The sequence below is a fragment of the Somniosus microcephalus genome, chromosome 3, assembly GCF_052327205.1.
Source record: "Somniosus microcephalus isolate GS21.2 chromosome 3, FLI_Smic_1.0, whole genome shotgun sequence".
NCBI lineage: Eukaryota > Metazoa > Chordata > Chondrichthyes > Squaliformes > Somniosidae > Somniosus > Somniosus microcephalus.
In genome coordinates this window covers 278,956,104-278,976,999 of record NC_140989.1, presented here as the reverse complement: position 1 = coordinate 278,976,999, position 20,896 = coordinate 278,956,104, and the positions used below count along the sequence as shown (strand labels likewise).

General features: G+C 46.3%; 1 protein-coding gene across 4 annotated transcripts in view; it reads right to left on the bottom strand.

The window, feature by feature from the left end:
- Positions 1-20,896, bottom strand: part of smg7 (SMG7 nonsense mediated mRNA decay factor) — a 123,622-nt gene that overhangs the window by 22,077 nt on the left and 80,649 nt on the right. For 2 of the 4 annotated variants that reach the window (XM_085982605.1, XM_085982607.1), the window contains 3 exons: positions 8,870-9,128; positions 6,553-6,662; positions 5,776-5,925 (listed from right to left, as the gene is read on the bottom strand). In XM_085982605.1, coding sequence (XP_085838731.1) covers positions 5,776-5,925; positions 6,553-6,662; positions 8,870-9,128 — 519 coding nt within the window. The remainder of the gene's footprint in view (positions 1-5,775; positions 5,926-6,552; positions 6,663-8,869; positions 9,129-20,896) is intronic. The other 2 variants (XM_085982606.1, XM_085982609.1) reach the window with 2 other exon arrangements.

The following is a 20,896-nucleotide window of genomic DNA, read 5'->3' as shown; positions in this document are numbered from 1 at the left end:
CCAGGGGTCACAGTCTAAGGATAAGGGGTAAGCCATTTAGGACAGAGATGAGGAGGAATTTCTTCACCCAGAGAGTGGTGAACCTGTGGAATTCTCTACCACAGAAGGCAGTTGAGGCCAATTCATTAAATATATTCAAGAAGGAGTTAGATATATTTCTTAAGGCTAAAGGGATCAAGGGATATCGGGAGAAGGCAGGGACAAGGTACTGAGTTTGGATGATCAGCCATGATCTCATTGAATGGCGGAGCAAGCTCGAGGGGCCGAATGGCCTACTCCTGCTCCTAACTTCTATGTTTCTATGTTACCTAAGGAAGGATATACTTGTCATAGAGGGAGTGCAACAAAGGTTCACCAGACTGGTTCCTTGGATGGAGGGATTGTCCTATGAGGAGAGATTGAGTAGACTAGGCCTATATTCTCTAGAGTTTAGAAGAATGAGGTGTGATCTCATTGAAACATACAAAATTCTTAGAGCTTGACAGCATAGATGCAGGGAGGAGGTTTCCCCTGGCTGGGGAGTCTAGAACCAGGGGTCACAGTCTCAAAATAAGGGGTTGGCCATTTAGGACTAAGATGAGAAGAAAGTTCTTCACTCAGAGGGTGGTGAATCTTTGGAGTTCTCTAGCCCAGAAGGCTGTGGAGGCTCAGTCATTGAATATATTTAAGACAGAGCTCGATAGATTTTTGGATATTAAGGGAATCAAGGGATATGGGGATAGTGTAGGAAAGTGGAGTTGATGTAGAAGAACAGCCATTATCTTATTGAATGGCGGAGCAGGCTCGAGGGGCCAAATGGCCTACTCCTGCTCCTATTTCTTCTGTTCTTAAGGAAGAGCAAGACTTTGAAGATGCACAAGGGAATGCACATGGGTGTCTGATAAAATGTTGCGTGGATAAGTTTGTCATTTGTTGGGATCACATAAATGTTATTTTTTGAACACTTTCCCGTGTCATCCATTCTTAGGTGCTTGGTGGTAAAGTGGCCTTCTAACTTGTTTGATGATGAATGTGAGGACATGAATACACGGGGGACCAATTTGGGGGGGGGGGGGTGTTGAAGGGGTGGTTGGTTGGTTGCAGGACTGCTTTGTGTCAGTGGCATTATGGGGGTGGGGAATAAGGGTGAAGAGTGGCTGTTGCATTTTCTGGTGGCATAGATGCACTGGTGCAACCTAAGTGAGCCTTGCATTCATAAGGGCATCCCAGATAGCAATGCGAGTAGCTGGGAGTGCATTGCCCTCCTCACCCTCTTCTTCCTCCTCCCCCTCCGAATCGTCAGAGGAGGATCTGTTCCTTCTACAGGTCCAAGCCTCGCTGTTGCGCAATGTTGTGCAAGCACAGCAAACCATGACCATTCTGGAGACCCTGGCTGCTGCATACTGAAGGGTGCCTCTAGATCTGTCCAGGCACATGAAACGCAACCGCAGTATGCTGGCGGCCTGTTCAATCATAAATCTGGTGATGATATGGCATTCATTGTAGCACTGTTGGGCTTCAATGGTTGGGTGTCAGACGGGCGTCATGAGCCAAGTTTGCAGTGGTTATCCCATGTCGGCCAGCAGCCACCCCATAAGTCTGCTTCCAGGTGCAGAGATCAGGGAGCTTGGATTGCTGCAGGACGAAAGCATCATGGCAGCTGCCCGGAAATCTTGTGCACACCTGCATAAAGATCTTTTTGTGGTTGGACACCAGATGTACATTGATGGAATGGAAGCCCTTGCAGTTGACAAATACTCCAGGTTGTTCTGGGGGTGCCCGAATTGCCACCTGTGTGCAGTCGATGCGCCCTGGACCTGTGGGAAGCCAGCCAGAGCCGCAAAGTTGAGCGCCCGCTCATTCTGACTGGCATCATTGGTGGCAAAGTTGACATAATTGCCGTCCCTGGCAACAAAAAAACCCATCAGTCATCTGTCTTATGTATTTGTGCGCAGCCGACTGGGAGATCCTTGATATGTCTGTGGCAGAGCCCTGGAAGCAAAAAAGTTGAGGGCGGTGGTGACTTTGACAGCCACTGATAATGTGTGGCCACCAGGTGGTCTTCTAGGAGGCTGCGATGTCTGCCCATCACTTGACATGACATCTGAGCCTCCTGAGACACTGATGTTCAGACATGTCAAGGAAACTGATCCTCTGCCTGCAGACCCTGTATTGTGGGTAGTGCCTCCTGTGAGCTGCACCCTTTTTCTGGTCCTCCCTCTGCTGGGCAGCAGGCTGCTGTGGGTGCAGTTGCTGGTCAACTTGGTCCTCATCTGAAGTCCAATCTATGGCAGCATGAGCAGCACCCAGTTTGAAGTGATAGAGCAAACCTCCAAAGTGTCGAAAGTAACCTCTAAATTATACAAAGTAACCTCTCAGCAAGAATACTGTGAACAAACTCTTTCCCACTAGCAGGTAAGAAAACAGCTGAGTACTGAGTATTTATTGGCATCTTTACGTGAGATTTCTTCAGCCCCCTCAATTGCCGCTGTGTACTTGCCTTGGTTTCACAGGTGAGCTTCAGGAAGCCAGGGAAACCAGTGGACCCACGTTAAACTGAACAGTGCGTCAATATCACTCCAATTGAGCGATTAGCATATGGAAGTTGACAACCTGCCTCACCCTAATGGGTTGCGCGTACACAGTCTAATGCGCTCCAGTCAAATGCAGAAGTTGGCTGGTTGGAGCCGGCTTCCCAAAGTGGTCAATTTTGTCGGTTTTAACTCGCCAGCCACACTCAAACCCACGCGCTCTTCAAGATTAAAATTCAGCCCAGAGAGTCTACCACCAACAATCAGCAATTAACAATTTTTAAAAAGATCAAATATAACATTTCTTCTATTATGCCTCCAGGGCCACAATTTAAATCCATGGGCAGAGTTGCGTAAACTGTAACGACTTGTACACACTTACCTCCAACGAGACCTCATGGTCTATTGACAAACAAGGCTGGCTAATTAGCAGGTCACTGAACTGGACCTGGAGATGCGTTAGACTGGCGAAAGTAATGAGTTCCTTACTTCAAAATTATAAATGAAGTAAAACACAGCACTTAAGAATTCAAAGTATGAATTCTATATTTAAAAGGGAGACATATGGCAAAATGATCTGGAACTTTCTACTACTACACTTGATTTCAGACCCAGTCAGATAAACGCAATGCATTCCGGATGCAATATAAATAGATGGTGGAAGTATCTCAAAACTGAAAGCAGTCCAACATCAACTGGGGAAAAAATTGAATGGAATCCAAAATAGCATGGGTTCTCCACCAAAGGCAGCATTTTCATTGCTATGTGGGCACATCAGCATATATACATAGTTTTTAGTTTTTGTAACCAAGAATTAAATTGTATGGATTATGCCTTGATTCTTAAGCTAACAAGAATTACAATGACCATTACCATATTTTTACATTAGCAGAATATAACAATTCTATCCAATAGTTTCTTTCATCTACTGCTTTTATGTACCACTGTCACAATCCTGAAGATGGCATAAATTCTGTTGTTGACCCCTTACCATCAATTATTTTATATTTATAATTACATATGCAACAATTATTTAGATGACAAGCAGATCTCCCGCGGCATTGCTCATTGAGTTAAAGAATAGATTATTTTATAACAATAGGGGCGTTTGTCTCATATGGGGATAACTCCAGGGCCACTGATTCACAGTGACTGATCACTGGCGGCTCGGTTTGCTTTCAAAACTCATCTTTTTTTAATATAAATTCAAATCAGAATGTGGAACGACATGGTCTGTCTTAGAATAATATCATTTCTGAAGTTCATACAGTATTTATAATTAAATAGCAACAAAAGCCACAATAGGTGTATAATCGCTACAATGTGTCATTTTCTTCTCTCTGAAAAACTCTAAATTTTACCTGAAAAAACTTTTTGAAATGATCTTCTAGCTTTTCTTCAAATAATTTTGAAAAAACAAAGAATTTGTTGCAGACAGAGAAACAGTCTACTGATGCATCCAGGGAAATGATGCAGTGAACATGCTCAAACTGGGGAGGAGAGAGGATGGCATAAAGGGAGAAGAGAGGGAAGAAGGGGAGGGGAGAGGGAGGTAGAGGCAGAACTAACTGAGTGGCGAGAAGGATACGGGGTCAAGGGTCAGTGACGTTGATAACAATAGTAATATGAAGGTGTTTGCCAGTGAATTACTGCCACTGATTTCCCCTCGGTCTGACCATCAGCAATCAGGACACTTTAATTTATTTATTTCCTCCAATTAGCACTTTTTAAAGCTATTTATTCAATTGAACAGTCTATTAAGCGATAGTAGAGGTAGTGGCCCACATGGGCTGAAGGTCCATTTAACACAATGAAAGCAGCCACAGAGCATCCAACTGAAAAGGAGTAGTAGGGCCGCAAGGTGGCGTGTCAAGGAAGAGACATTTAAGGGGGTAGATGCAAAACAAGTTCGAGACGGGATACCACCATGAAATAGCAGGTGGAGGGGAGAATGGGCCATGAACAGGAGCTAACTAAGTGCGCATGTACATCCAGAGCCACTGATGGTCACTTCAAATAGCATGGGGAGTAGAATTTAAGTCCTGGAGGGAGGAAAGATTAAAAACACAGAAATACCAGCTGTAAAAAGTTTAAAATTAAACTAAGATGTCTCAATGAAAAAGGGCAGCAGGACAAAGGGGGGGGGGGGGGGGGAAACACTGGGGGCAGGGTGTGGCAGGAAAGTTCAAATGGTGGTCAAATTGGGACTGACGGATCAGAATTCACTCCCCGTGTCACCTAGTGGCCAAATAGTGCAATTATACAGTGACAAGATTACAGGGGTAAAACCCATTATAAATGTGGGCACAGCCATGTATAGTAGCAAAAATTTTACACACAAAGTGAGATAAAATATTAACAGGAAGCCAGGTTTTGCAGATAGACCATGTAATTTTCTTAATATTATTTTTGTGCTGACACTCTTGCCCTGTAATGTTCATACTACAACAATTCAAATCCCAACAATTATATCTCCGAAAACTATGGAAAGTTGAGTTCCACTTGCTTGACTTTTTGTTGCTTCCCTTTTCATTACTGTACTTTTCCCACCTCAGCATCCTCTTTCATAATACTAATCTATGATATTTTTCCTTGTCCTTTTACTCTCTGGATACTTGCTACCTTTCCCCAGCCAGTCTCCAATCCAGGTTCACCCATTACTGCCTTTATAATGGTGTTTGGTTTTTCCTCACCTTTCTTTTGTTTCTTTTTTTCTCTTTCTTTCTCAACATCACATCTTGTTTTTTTTTTTTACTGTTACAGATTTGGAACTCCCAACAACTTCTCTTCTAGACAGGTCTCCTTTGTTATCAGCATCAACATGAATGTCGTGCCAAGTACTGGACGTGATATGTCTATGATAATGACTAATCTCCGCTCCCTGATCTTCCGGCCTGTTTTAACCAGTGCTTTTAACAGATTTATTAAAACAAATCCTTTCAAAATATCAATCCTAAAAGACATGAAGTTGCAATTAAATGCATGTGTCTGTAGTGGTGACTTGTACCAAAATAACCAGAATGCTGTGATGTATAACCCTGTCCTCAAAAAGAAAACACAAAATACTCAAGTTTATGCTCCATTAAGTCACTTGCCTAGAATATTACCTTTAAATGAGAAACACAGCGGAGTAAGCAGAATACAATAATCTACTGCCACTGCTGCTTGAATAGCTACAATGCTGAAAACTATGATTTGTTTTACGCACTTATCAAGAACAGAAATGTAAGACAGAGAACAGAAGATCAAAGAAGTGAGTACATACAAAGAAACCTCGCCCCGAAGTACTGCCAAGAGGGCCAGCCAAGGCCTGGTAGAAATCATGGGGTTTGGAAAAAGCCAGCTCTTCCTCCTCCTCAAAGTCAGCAATACTTTTTAACAGATCAGGAGGCAACAGAGGTGAGCTCTTGGCATCCTACAGACAGAAGAGGAACAGAGGAAGAAAGCATACTCAGAGAGGAAACAAAAATAAACAAAGTCTTAGAGCTGGCCTCAGAACCAGAAATACTGAAAATGTGATCAATAAAGATTCCTGGCAAAATATAAGGCTCTTATTCATCATAATTTATCCTATAGCTGGAAATTTACTTGAGGGGATGGGAATTGCTTAGAAGCATTAAAGCCGAAGTTAACAAGTGAAGACCATACATGATTTTAAATGGTCTAAAGCACAGTACTAACAAATGGACATTGGGGAAAATAAAATCATTCTTACTGTATAGTATACATTGTAAAATATTGATAGAAAGCCTTTTTGATTAACCAAGTGAATCATTTACCTAATTAATATGAATTCAGGTTTATGAGGAACTTTCAATATAGTATTTAACTCACCTGTCCAAAAGAGCAACAGGAATAATTAAAAATCTCAAACTAAATGTCGAAGTGAATCTAAATTTTTCTGGCAATACAAATCTAAGGGTATAAACATGCGAGAATTAGCTTCGCTGGATTGAAATACAAGCCCAACTAATTTATATGCACATCATCTGATGTTCATGTTGTACTAATTGTTATTGGTTTGCATTCATTAATAGCTTACCTCATATGACTGCATTCTAGGCATATTATCCTGATCCGTTCGGAAAACCCCTTGCTGCCGTTTCACCATACGATCATTATTCAGCTGATGGCCCATCATATGCCGCATGTCTGACATAAGAGCATAAACATTTTTAATAACACGAAAAACCCATTAGGCCTAATGTGCCTGTCCCGTTCTCTTTCCAAAAATGCATCTCATAATATCCACTTCAGAACTCTTATTACCAAAGTGAAAAAGTTTCACCTAACTGCCCCCTTACGAAGTCCCTAGTTTTTAAGCATGTGTCCCCTTTTCATTTGAGCATTTCATAATGGTAAATAATTCACCTGAATCAATGTTGATTTCCTTTGTAATCTTGAAATATATGGTATGCAAGGCTGAAGTCAGAAAGTTTTACGGATTCCGTGATAAGAACTTAAGAACATAAGAATTAGGAGCAGGAGTCGGCCATACGGCCCTTCGAGCCTGCTCCGTCATTCAATAAGATCATGGCTGATCTTCGACCACAACTCCACTTTCTTGCACTATCCCCATATTCCTAGATTCCCCATGAGTCCAAAAATCTATCCATCTCAGCCTTAAATATACAACTCAAAGACTGAGCATCCACAGCCCTTTGGGGCAGAGAATTCTAAAAATTCACAACCCTCCGAGTGAAAAAATTCCTTCTCAACTCAGTCTTAAATGGCCGACCCCTTATCCCGAGACTATGCTACCTAGTTCTAGACTCTCCGGCCAGAGGAAACAACCTCTCAGCATCTAACCTGTCAATCCCCCTCAGAAGCTTATGTTTCAATGAGATCACCTCTCATTCTTCTAAACTCCAGAGTATAGGCCCAATCTACTCAATCTCTCCTCATAAGATAACCCTCTCATCCCAGGGATCAATCTAGTGAACCTGCATTAAGGGACGTATGCCCATTGTCAGATAAGGAGGCCAAAACTGAGCACAGTACTCCAGGGTGTGGTCTCACCAAAGCTCTATACAGTTGTAGTAAGACTTCCTTACTCTTGTACTCCAATCCCCTTGCAATAAAGGCCAACAGGCCACTTGCCTTCCTAATTGCTTGTTGTACCTTCACGCTAACTTTGTGTTTCCTGTACGAGGACACCTAAATCTCTCGGAACACCAACATTTAATAGTTTCTCACCATTTAAAAATATTCTGTTTTTCTATTCTTCCTAGCAAAGTGAATAACCTCACGTTTCCCCACATTATACTCCACCTGCCACTTATTGCCCACTCACTTAACCTATCTATACCCCTTTGCAAGCTCTTTGTGTCCTAATATGATTAGAGCTGAAAGAGCACACTTTGAGAAAACAGAAAATAAGCTTAAGTAAGTTAATTGAAACACAATAGGGGTTGTGAAATCTACAATAGAAAAGTGGGAAGTATTAAAAGCAATGTTAATGAGGCTACAATCAAACTTCATCCTGGCTAAATCAAACCAGATTAAAGGGTGATAAAGGATGATTGTGGCTAAGTAGGGATGTAAAAAGGTAGTGTTAGGAATAAATGAAAAGCTTTCAGATCATTGTAGGGATATGACAGTCAGAAGGAAAGTTAAGGATTGAATAAAAGTTTTTTTTTTTTACATAAAATATGAATGTACGAGATGCACTTAATGTAAGATCGGTGACAATATCTCGAGTAACTTTTTTTCAAATATATCTGCAGTAAAAGCGTGAAAGATATATGGGCCACTTAAAAATAACGAGGGGAAGCAAGAATCAGGGATAAACAGGATTTTTATTCTCTTAATACTGCACCAAATGTTCCATCTGTCATAACAAAAAGAAAGCACATCATATTCACTCAATGCTTTCCAGCCCACAGGGCAGTCCAATACACCATGCTGTAGACAATCTCAACAATTAAGCCGATTCAGCTGGCTCCACTCTATAAATGTTTTATTTTCTTCTCTTCTGAGGGAACAGAGACTGAAATATGGTGCCAGCTCTCTGTACTGCATCAAAGTGCCATTTTAATGTGCAAGCTGTGGCATTAAGTATCAGCAGGTTGTTTTAACAATGGTAGAGGGGTGAGCAAAGTGGGAATTACAGCAGAGTCCAGCTTCTACATATGTGCACTTTACAGGAGGGTTATTAGATAGTAATCAGAAGCAGGAATCCAGGTTGATTTCCCCCTCCCTACCTCAGGTGTACACGTTAATTGCAGCACCCTACCACCGCCACAGGGACCAACTAACTCAGAGGCCATGGGATTGAACCAAAGACCTTCTTGGTGAGAACTCAATTCCATGCAGCATTATAAATTTACCATCCGAGTAGTCAAATGTGCTTAACGTACCATAGTCCCATGCAAAGTCCTGCAATTTTTGTACATCTGAAGGGTTCTGGGTAAACGGTTCCATAGCGAAAGCCTTCAGGTTCTTTTCCATTTGGACTTGCTGTGATTGTTGCTGAAGTGACTTTTCAAACAGCTTTAATGGGTCCTGATGCATGAAATAGGGCTGTTGCTTCAAAGACATCTGGATGGAAGTCTTCTGATGCTGAGAGGGGACATGATGTTGATTCCAAAGCTGGTTGGTTTGATCAGCCTGCAGATACTCAATGTGAGAAAATATAGGATTTTAATTGCAAGTAACCAAAGATTTCTTAGCTATCCTCAATAGGGTCTTTATTCATTTAATTAGATAGTCGTCCTCCATATACTACCCGACAGAAGGTTACAAAAAAGGAGCTAATTTATGCATGTTACAATGCTGACACACAGGGCTCGAATTTCATCAGGCCGTTGAGGCGGGATTGGAGGCGTGTGGGGGGGTTAAAATTGCAAAAACTGCCGGGCGGGCCCAACCCCGCCTCCAAGCAATTTTCATTAAATCGTGTCTACTGGTCCCATCTCTTCTGTCCCACCTCCAAGATGCGGGATAGGCCGTTAAGGCCCTTAACAAGCACTAAATTGCCTCTATAATCCCATTTTGATAGGCCTTGGTGATTTTAACCCTTTTCCGACGTGAAGCACGCCTGGCGTGAAACACGACGGTGAAACCTGGCGGGAGCACAACTGGATTGTTGACTATTAGCTGCAGCTCCACCATTAAATAGGATATTTGATCAGCCATCATTTGCAGGTGTCAGGACTTTGTTGTCTAAGGTCTGGGGGAACTTTTGGAAGGCATAACCATTGCTGTGGAAGTTTGGAGCCTGACACCCATCTCCAGTGTGACCTCCTGGGAAACCCCTCTCGCCACCTTCACTGAGCGCTTCCTCAACTGAGGCATATACCAAGTAATCCTAAGCCCTCAATGTGGAAGTCCCATTAGCGAAATGACACACGCCACAACTACAGCAGTAGCCATCAGATTTTGTATTTACAGTAATCATCTGATGGCTTTTTAACATAAAACATCAAATTTCACCCAAGTGACTACCCTTGTGACTAATTGTACAGTATCTTTCTCTTACGCGTGCTCCTACGTGGTGCTTCCCCTGTGGCTTCAGCAGATGTGGAGGGCACTTGCTCACTTTCTTGCTGCTCCTGTCTCGACACCTTTGGCGGGCGTCCTCTGGGGTTGCAAGCCCGTGAGGGTTCGTCAACAGTCTGCTGCTCCTGCGGCTGTGCAGGGGTTGAGACGCCGATCTCAGATGGGTGTGGGCTCTGGTGGGGCTCTGACCGAGGGCTCTGCAGTGGCATGGAAGTGTGAGTGCTTGGAGAGGAGCCCCCACTTCCTTGATGTCTGCCACCAACTTCCCTCTCATGGGTTAGGTCCCCCTCAGCGCTTGCAAGTGGCTTGAGAGCACCTTGCTGCACATCAGGGGGGGGTCCATGGGGACCTGTATCTGCACTGGCAGTCCTACTCAGAAGGACTTCCATGAAGGTCTGGTTTCTCTGTTCAATAGATGACCATCGCTCCTCCAGAGATGTCATTCTATTCAGAACACTCACCATGTTTTCTGCACTCTGGCGACTTATCATCTCCATGGAGGTTGCCATCCTTTCCATGCTGATGCGTTCATGCGCCAATGACTCCAGAAAGGCTCTGCTCATGTTTGCAATGGACTCCTCCATTCGCTCCACACTCGCAGCGACCCTGGAGACAAAACCTGCCAGAGATTCCTGCATCTGTTCCTGGAGTTCCAGCACCGCTGATCTTATGGATGGACCCAGAGGCAGAGGGTCGACATGTAGCTGAGCTGACAGAGTCCTGTGCCCTCCGACTAGGACTCTCCACTGCTGTCCCTGTCTCCACAATCTGCTGATGCTCACTTGTGAGCTGTGATGCACCAGGTGACAACACTACTCTATGTCCCGAAGGTCCCACCGTGGTGTGAGTGTCTGCGCTGGTGCTGGGTGCGCTGAATTCTGCTGATGCTGCGTCCTCAGAGGTTGCAGCTTCCTCTGAGGAGTCTGGATGCTCAGGCTCTTCCTCCTGGCTAGCGGGGACGGGTGCTTGCGATGGTCCTGTGGGGGAGTAAAGGAAAGAGTCAGAGATGTGATGCCAAGGTTACATGCACATTGCATATTGCAGATGATCATAAGTCAGAAGAAGCAGAAGAGCTTCAGAATCATTATCGGCGACTCATGCAATGTCAATGAGATGGAAAACTATTCTGTCACCAGCTTGCTGTGATGCACCCGTCTGTCCGTCCCCTACTTGCGCATCTTCCTCCACCCCCGCCTCCTCCCAGGGGGTGAGGTGGGCTACTGAGGGTGGCCCTCCTCCTGTCCTCGCTCTTTCTCTCTTATTGTGAGCTCTCTTTTCCTGCAATGAGGGAGACAAGTGGAGGTTGAGTGAGAATGAAGGAGTGAGTGTAGAGAATCCATAGCATAGATACTTAGGAGACAAAGATGGAGTGAGGTGGCAAAACCAAGGGCCCTCCCTGTGTATTGTCAGTTGTTTTCATAGCATCACAGTGATAGGGAGTGTGAGGGCTGCATAGTCGAATAGTTAGGTGGATGTGACCATAGAGGGGGGGCGAATGGGGAATGGTGCATGGATGTCAGTGTCAAGTGGGATGTGGAGGAAGAGATTGCTAAAGCTGAGTGCTGGTGAGGAAAGGCAATGGGGATCAGATTGAGGGTGATGGGAAATTCATACTCACTTTTCCAGTGCGCAGGTCATGAAATCTCTTCCTGCACTGAAGCCAGGTTCTGTGGATTATTGACAAAGAGTTGACCTCCTCTGCCACCTGGATCTGCTGGGGAGGCTTCTCCCTCCCTGAAGAAGGGAAGAGCACCTCTTTATGTGCTCTTGCACCCTCTACTAAAGCTTGCAGGGCAACGTCATCGAACCTGGGAGCAGACCTAGGTCTCTGGCTGGTCATTCTTCCTCCAGGGCCCTCTCACTGCAAAGGTCAAAAGGTTGGCAGTCTGCAGAAGAAGCAAGGCTTGTTGCAGGCCTTAAATGCAGCAGCAATGATGTCATCGGAGGCGACTTTCAGACTGAAAAAACTCATTGGCCATGGGTTCCCACATGTTGGAACTCAATTGGCCAATTAAGTTAAAATCGCATCATTCTCCCACATCGATTTAGAATCGGGTGGCTAACATGAAATGTGGATTACACAACCCCAGCCCACCCCTGAATCAAAATCCAGCCCAGTGTCTTCCACCCTACACTGCTTCACATGAAAGCCCAGCCTCTTGTTGCCTCAGTTTCTCCACCCAGGTAACTTAAAACTTTGGCCCTTATGCTAACCTCAGAGGGCAAAAGGTCATTATGCGGAGGAGCACATTCAAAGACTGAGGACACTACCTAATTTCCATACCCACCACCCTTCCACAAAACAGATTTATAACAGGAGTGTGCTTAAACCCAGGGAGACAGTGTTTAGATCAGCTGGCACAACAGAAAAACACATTAGCATAGAAATCTATTTTTAATATTTTAAGAACATAAGAGCAGGAGTGGGCCATTCGGCCCTTCGAGATTGCTCCACCATTCAATAAGATCATGGCTGATCTTCTATTCTACCTCATCTCCACTTTCCCCATATCCCTCGATTCCCTTAATATCCAAAAATCTATCTATCTCTGTCTTGAATATACTCAACGACTGAGCCTCCACAGCCCTCTGGGGTAGAGAATTCCAAAGATTCACCACCCTCTGAGTGAAGAAATTTCTCCTCATCTCAGTCCTAAATGGCCGACCCCTTATTTTGAGACTGTGATCTCTGGTTCTAGACTCCCCAGCCAGGGGAAACATCCTCCCTGCATCTACCCTATCGAGCCCTGTAAGAATTTTGTATGTTTCAATGAGATCACCTCTCATTCTTCTAAATTCCAGAGAACATAGGCAAAGTCTACTCAATAATTCCGCATAGGACAATCCCCCCAATCCAGGAATCAGTCTGGTGAACCTTCATTGCACACCCTCTATGGCAAGTATATCCTTCCTTAGTTGGGAGACCAAAACTGTAAACAATACTTCAGGGTGTGGTCTCACCAGGGTCCTATATAATTGCTGTAACATAGAAACAGAAGATAGGAGCAGGAGTAGGCCATTCAGCCCCTCAAGCCTGCTCCGCCATTCAATGAGATCATGGCTGATCATCCAAACTCAGTACCCTGTCCCTGCCTTCTCCCCATATCCCTTGATACCTTTAGCCTTAAGAAATATATCTAACTCCTTCTTGAATATATTTAATGAATTGGCCTCACCTGCCTTCTGTGGTAGAGAATTCCACAGGTTCATCACTCGCTGGGTGAAGACATTCCTCCTCATCTCTGTCCTAAATGGCTTACCCCTTATCTTTAGACTGTGACCCCTGGTTCTGAACTCCCCCACCATCGGGATCATCCTTCCTGCATCTAGTCTGTCTAGTCCTGTTAGAATTTTATAAGTTTCAATGTGATCCCCTCATTCTTCTAAACTCCAGCGAGTATAAGCCAAATCGACCCAATTTCCCCTCATATGTCATTCCTGCCATCCCAGGTATCAGTCTGGTGAATCTTCGCAGCACTCCCTCCATGGCAAGAACATCCTTCCTCAGATAAGGCGACCAAAACTGCACACAATACTCAAGGTGTGAGCTCACCAAGGCCCTGTACAACTGCAGCAAGACATCTTTGTTCCTGTACTCGAATCTTCTCGCTACGAAGGCCAACATACCATTTGCCTTCTTAACCGCCTGCTGCACCTGCATGCTTACCTTCAGCGACTGGTGCACAAGGACACCCAGGTCTCTTTGCACTTCCCCTTCTCCCAATCTACTGCCATTCAGATAATAATCTGCCTTCCTGTTTTTGCCACCAAAGTGGATAACCTCGCATTTATCCACATTATACTGCATCTGCCATACTTCTGCCCAATCACCCAACCTGTCCAGATCATACTGGAGTTTCTTGGCTCCTCCTCACAGCATATATGCCCACTCAGCTTTGTGTCGTCTGCAAACTTGGAGATATTACATCTAGTTCTCTCGTCTAGATCATTAATATCTATTGTGAATAGCTGGGGTCCTAGCACCGATCCCTGCGGTACCCCACTAGTCACTGCCTGCCACTTGGAAAAAGAGCCGTTTATTCCAACTCTTTGCTTCCTGTCTGCCAGCCAGTTCTCTATCCAAGTCAGTACCTTGCCCCCAATCCCATGTGCTTTAACTTTACACGCTAATCTCTTATGCGGGACCTTATCGAAAGCCTTCTGAGAGTCCAAATACACCACATCCACTGGTTCACCCATATCTATTCTACTAGTTACATCCTCAAAAAATTCCAGTAGATTAGTCAAGCACGATTTACCTTTTGTAAATCCATGTTGACTTTGTCCGATCCTGTCACTGTTTTCCAAGTGCTCTGCTAATACATCTTTTATAATGGACTCTAGCATTTTCCCCACTACCGATGTCAGGCTTACCTGTCTATAATTCCCCGTTTTCTCTCTACCACTTTTTTTTTTTTTTTATAAATAGTGGGGTAACATTAGCTACCCTCCAATCCATGGGAACTGTTCCAGAATCTATAGAATTTTGGAAGATGACCAGCAATGCATCTACTATTTCTAGGGCCACTTCCTTAAGTACCCTAGGATGTAGATTATCAGGCCCTGGGGATTTATCGGCCTTCAATCCCGTCAATTTCCTTAACACCATTTCCCTACAAATACTGATTTAATTCAGTTCCTCCCTCGCATTAGACCCTATGTTCGCCGACATCTCGGAGGTTATTTGTGTCCTCCTTTGTGAAGACAGAACCAAAGTATGTATTTGATTGGTCTGCCATTTCTTTGTTCCCCATTATAAATTCCCCTGATTCTGACTGCAAGGGACCTACGCTTGACTTCACCAATCTTTTTCTCTTCACATATCTATAGAAGCTTTTAGAGTCAGTTTTTATGTTCCCTGAAAGCTTACTCTCATACTCTATTTTCCCCCTCTTAATTAATCCCTTTTTCTTCCTTTGCTGAATCTTAAACTGCTCCCAATCCTCAAGTTTGCTGCTTTTTCTGGCCAATTTATATGTCCTCTCCTTGGATCTTATGCTATCCCTAATTTCCCTTGTTAGCCATGGTTGAGTCACCTTTTTTGTTTTATTTTTATGCCAGACGTCCTTGTAAGACGTCTGGCATAAAAAGTCTATGTAAGACGTCTTTACTTGTATAATCAAATCTTCTTGTAATAAAGGCCAACATACCGTTTGCTTTCCTAATTGCTTGCTGTACCTGCATGTTAACCGTTCAATGATTTGTGTACAAGGACACCCAGGTCCCTCTGAACACTAACATTTCCCAATCTCTCACCATTTTAAAAAATACTCTGCTTTTCTATTTTTCCTACCAAAGTGGATAACCTCACATTTCTCCACATTATTGTATATTCCATTTGCCATGTTCGTGCCCACTTACATAGCCTGTCTATATACTTTTGAAGCCTCCTTGCATCCTTCTCACAACTTACATTTCCACTTAGCTTTGTATCATCAGCAAACTTGGATGTATTACATTTGGTCCCTTCATCCAAATCATTGATGTAGATTGTGAACAGCTGAGGCCCAAGCACTGATCCTTGCGGTACCTCACTAGTTACAGCCTGCCAACCTGAAAATGACCCGTTTATTCCTACTCTCTTGTCCATTAACCAATCCATGCTAGTATATTACCCCCAATCCTATGAGCCCTAATTTTGTTTAATAACCTGTTGTGTGGCACCTTTTCGAATGCCTTCTGAAAATCCAAATACACCACATCCACTGGTTCCCCCTTATCTATTCTGCTAGCTACAACGTCAAAAAAACTCTTAAATTTGTCAAACACGATTTCCCTTTCATAAATCCGTGTTGACTCTGCCCAATCCTATTATTATTTTCTAAGTGCCCTGTTACCATGTCCTTAATAATAGATTCTAGCATTTTCCCTACTACTGATGTCAGGTAACTGGTCTGCAGTTCCGTTTTCTCTCTTCCTCCTTTCTTAAATACTGCGGTTACATTTGCTACCTTCCAATCCATGGGAACTGTTCCAGAATCTATGGAATTTTGGAAAATGACAACCAATTCATCCACTATTTCTATAGTCACCTGTTTCAAAATCCTAGAATGTAGACCATCATCCCAGGGGATTAATTGGCTTTTAGTCCCATTAATTTCTCCAGCACTTTTTTTTACTAATACTAATTTCTTTCAGGTTCTCCTTCTCGCTAGACCCTTGGTTCTCCACTATTTCCAGAAGTTTTTTGCGTCTTCTACCGTGAAGACAGACACAAAGTATTTGTTTAATTTCTCTGCCATTTCCTTATTCCCCATTATAATTTCTCCTGTCTCAACCTGTAAGGGACCTACATTTACTTTCGCTAATCTTTTCCTTTTTACATACCTATAGAAGCCTTTACAGTCTGTTTTTATGTCTCTTGCTAGTTTACTCTCATATTCTATTTTTCCTTTCTTTATCAATGTGGTAAACCACTGTTTGTATTCCTGTTTGTCCTGTTTGTATTCCACTGTGTACATGCCTGGACATGCCTCGGCTGACTCCTCCCACAGGTCCTAGTATAAAGGTGACTGCTCCCCAGCCCTTTGTATCCTGGACCGGTCGACCACGCGAGGCAGACCTCCATTCTGTTGTTAATAAAAGCCTTTAGTTACTCTTCTAACTCTCAGTCTTTTATGAGTAATTGATAGCGCATCAATTTTATTAACAACATTTTTATAATGGAGAAGATCCTCACACCAGCATGCCTGGACTTAGATCATCGGGAGGTGGACTCATCCACCAAGTTTACTCACTGGCTTAAGTGTTTCGAAAAATTCCTGACCGCCTCCGAAGCAATCAAATCGGACAAACTGGATGTCCTGACCTCCAAAGTGAACCACTGAGTGTACTCGGTCATCCAAGACGCGACCTCGTACGCGGACGCTATCAAGCTCCTCAAGGACCAGTACACGCGCCCAGTGAACGAAGTGTACGCCAGGCACCTCCTGGGGAGTCGTAAACAACCTGGGGAATCGACCGTGGAATACCTTCAGGCACTGTCTGTGCTTGGCCGGGCCTGTGGTTGTAAGGATGTAAAGGCCGCCGTGTACACAGAGGAACTTATCCGGGACGCTTTTGTAGCAGGCCACAGATCCAATTACACCCGACAGCGACTGTTGGAGCAGAGTAACCTCGACCTCAACAAGGCCTCTGAACTCGCACTATCGTTGGATGCAGCCTACCAGGGCATGGATGCCTGCTCCTCTGCACCGTGGACGCCGCGGGGAATGACAGCCTGGGACACGGTAGGACCGCCTCATAGCGCCGTGCCACCCCAGCCACACCCCAACAACGGCCCAACTACCGCAGCAGTGTCCCAAGGCCAGACAGCAGTGCCCCAAGGCCAGAAATGCTACTTCTGTGGCCAGGCAAAACACCCCAGAGCGCGCTTCCCGGCGAAAAACGCGATCTGCTCGGGCTGCGGGAAGAAGGGACACTACGCTAGCGTCTGCAGGGCCAAAGCCACCCCGAACCCCAGCAGCGCCGCGTGTGGGCCATGCGGGCCGCCATCTTGGACCTCCCCGGCCATGTGCGAATCACCGGTACAGCAGCCATTTTGGACGCCTCCAGCCACATGGGGATCATGGACGCCGCCATCTTGGACGACAGCCGGGACGCAGCAGGCCCCCGACACCGCCTCATCTGATACCCGCAGCGACACACCGACCCCTACGCTGGCATCCGTTACACTGGACCAAGCGAGACCGCACCAACTGGCCAGTTCCACAATGGACATTAAGGTAAATGGTCACGATACAATCTGCCTTTTTGACTCTGGGAGCACGGAGAGCTTCATCCACGCCGACACGGTGCGGCGTTGCTCTCTCCCAGTCCTGCCTGCGCAACAGCGGATTTCTATGGCCTCCGAGTCCCAGTCGGCGGACATCGGCGGCTACTGCGTGGTGACACTCGTAGTAGACGGGACCGTGTACGATCATTTTAAACTTCTGGTCCTGCCTGACCTCTGCGCTGCCGTCCTGCTGGGGTTAGATTTTCAGTGCCACCTTAAAAGTGTTACGATGGCGTACGGTGGACCCCTACCCCCACTCACAGTCCGCAGCCAGCAGCTTCCAAACTGCCCGCCGCGCACCAGGTGCAACCTCTCCACACTCAGAGTCACCCCCCCACCACTGTTTGCTAACCTCACCCCCGACTGTAAGCCCATCGCCACAAAGAGCAGGCGATACAGTGCCGGGGACAGGGTTTTCATTAAAACCGAAGTGGAGCGGCTCCTGAAAGAAGGGATTATTGAGGGCAGCACCAGCCCCTGGCGAGCCCAGGTTGTGGTCGTTAAGACCGGCGAGAAGCAGCGCCTGGTCATCGACTACAGCCAGACAATAAATCGCTACACCCTGCTGGACGCCTACCCACTCCCCCGTATAGCTGATATGGTCAACCAGATCGCGCAGTACCGCGTCTTCTCGACCATTGACCTGAAATCAGCGTACCACCAGCTCCCCATCCGCCCTGAGGACCGCCAGTACACTGCCTTTGAGGCAAACGGCCGCCTCTATCACTTCCTTAGGGTTCCCTTTGGCGTCACCAACGGGGTCTCCGTCTTCCAAAGGGAGATGGACCGGATGGTCGATCAAAATGCGTTGCAGGCCACTTTCCCATATCTGGACAATGTGACCATCTGCGGCCGTGACTTGCAGGACCATGACGCAAACCTCGAAAAATTCCTCCGCACCGCCCAACTCCTAAACCTGACATATAACAAGGAGAAGTGCATATTCCGCACAAACCGCCTCGCAATCCTTGGCTGTGTTGTGGAACACGGAGTCATCGGCCCCGACCCCGACCGGATGCGTCCCCTTATGGAACTTCCACTGCCCCACTGCCTCAAGGCCCTGAAGAGGTGCCTAGGGTTTTTCTCCTATTACGCCCAGTGGGTCCCCTACTATGCGGACAAGGCCCGTCCGCTGATCAAGTCCACCTCTTTTCCCTTGACGGCAGAGGCCCGCTTAGCCTTCCACCGTATCAAGGAGGACATTGCCAAATCCACCATGCACGCAGTGGACGAATCCATCCCCTTCCAGGTGGAAAGCGACGCGTCTGACTTTGCCCTGGCCGCTACCCTCAATCAGGCGGGGAGACCCGTGGCCTTCTTTTCACGAACCCTCCAAGGCCCGGAGACCAGACACTCCGCTGTTGAGAAGGAGGCCCAGGCGATTGTGGAGGCTGTGCGTCATTGGAGGCACTACCTGGCCGGAAAACGATTTACCCTGCTCACTGACCAGCGTTCAGTTGCTTTTATGTTTAACAACAAGCAGAGGGGCAAAATCAAAAATGACAAGATCTTGAGGTGGAGAATCGAACTTTCCACCTACAACTACGAGATCTTGTACCGGCCCGGGAAGCTAAATGAACCCCCGGATGCGCTATCGCGTGGCACCTGCGCCAGCGCGCAGATCGATAGACTGCGGGCCCTCCACAATGACCTCTGCCACCCGGGGGTCACCAGGTTCTTCCACCTCATCAAGGCCCGCAACCTGCCTTACTCTATTGAGGAGGTCAGAACCATAACCAGGAACTGCCAAGTCTGCGCTGAGTGCAAACCGCACTTTTATAGACCAGACAGGGCCCACCTGATAAAAGCCACTCGTCCCTTCGAGCGCCTGAGCGTTGATTTTAAAGGGCCTCTCCCCTCCTCCGACCGCAATGTGTACTTCCTCAATATTATTGATGAGTACTCCCGTTTCCCGTTCGCCTTCCCCTGCCCGGACATGACCAGTGCCACGGTCATTAAATGTCTGAACAACCTCTTCACCCTGTTCGGCTTCCCCAGCTATATCCATAGCGACCGGGGCTCATCGTTTATGAGCGACGAACTCCGTCAGTACCTGCTAACTAGGGGTATTGCCACAAGCAGGACCACCAGTTACAACCCCCGGGGGAACGGACAGGTGGAAAGAGAAAATGCGACAGTTTGGAAGGCCGTCCTGCTAGCTTTAAAGTCTAGGGGCCTTCCAACCTCCCGCTGGCAGGATGTGCTCCCCGATGCGCTCCACTCTATTCGGTCACTGCTCTGCACTGCCACTAACGCCACCCCTCATGAGAAAATGTTTGTCTTCCCAAGGAAGTCCACATCGGGGACATCGCTACCGCCATGGCTGACGTCCCCAGGGCCGGTCCTACTGAGAAGACACGTGAGGACCCATAAAACGGACCCCCTGGTCGAGAGGGTCGACCTCCTCCACGCCAACCCCCAGTATGCTTACATCGCATACCCGGACGGGCGGGAGGACACAGTCTCCATAAGAGACCTTGCACCCTCGGGGGCCGCAGTAACCCACTACCCACTACCACCCCCCCCCCCCCCCCCCCCCACGATCCGATATCCAGCCCCAGCAGACGGCAGGCCTGGGCCCCGCGACCCGCTCGACATCTACGAGGACGACACGCCTGTGCCACAGCCTACGCTGGACTCGACGCCGGAAGCTGCACTACCCCTGCCGTCGCCACGCCGATCACAGCAGCAGACAAGACCTCCGGAGAGACTCCAATACACTAACTTTTAATACACTTCACCCCGCCGGACTCAATTTTAAACAAGGGGTGAATGTGGTAAACCACTGTTTGTATTCCTGTTTGTCCTGTTTGTATTCCACTGTGTACATGCCTGGACATGCCTCGGCTGACTCCTCCCACAGGTCCTAGTATAAAGGTGACTGCTCCCCAGCCCTTTGTATCCTGGACCGGTCGACCACGCGAGGCAAACCTCCATTCTGTTGTTAATAAAAGCCTTTAGTTACTCTTCTAACTCTCAGTCTTTTATGAGTAATTGATAGCGCATCAATCAATTTCTTGGTCCTCCTTTGCTGAATTCTAAAATCCTCCCAATCCTCAGGCTTACTACTCCTTTTGGCAACATTATAAGCCTCTTCCTTTGATCTAACACT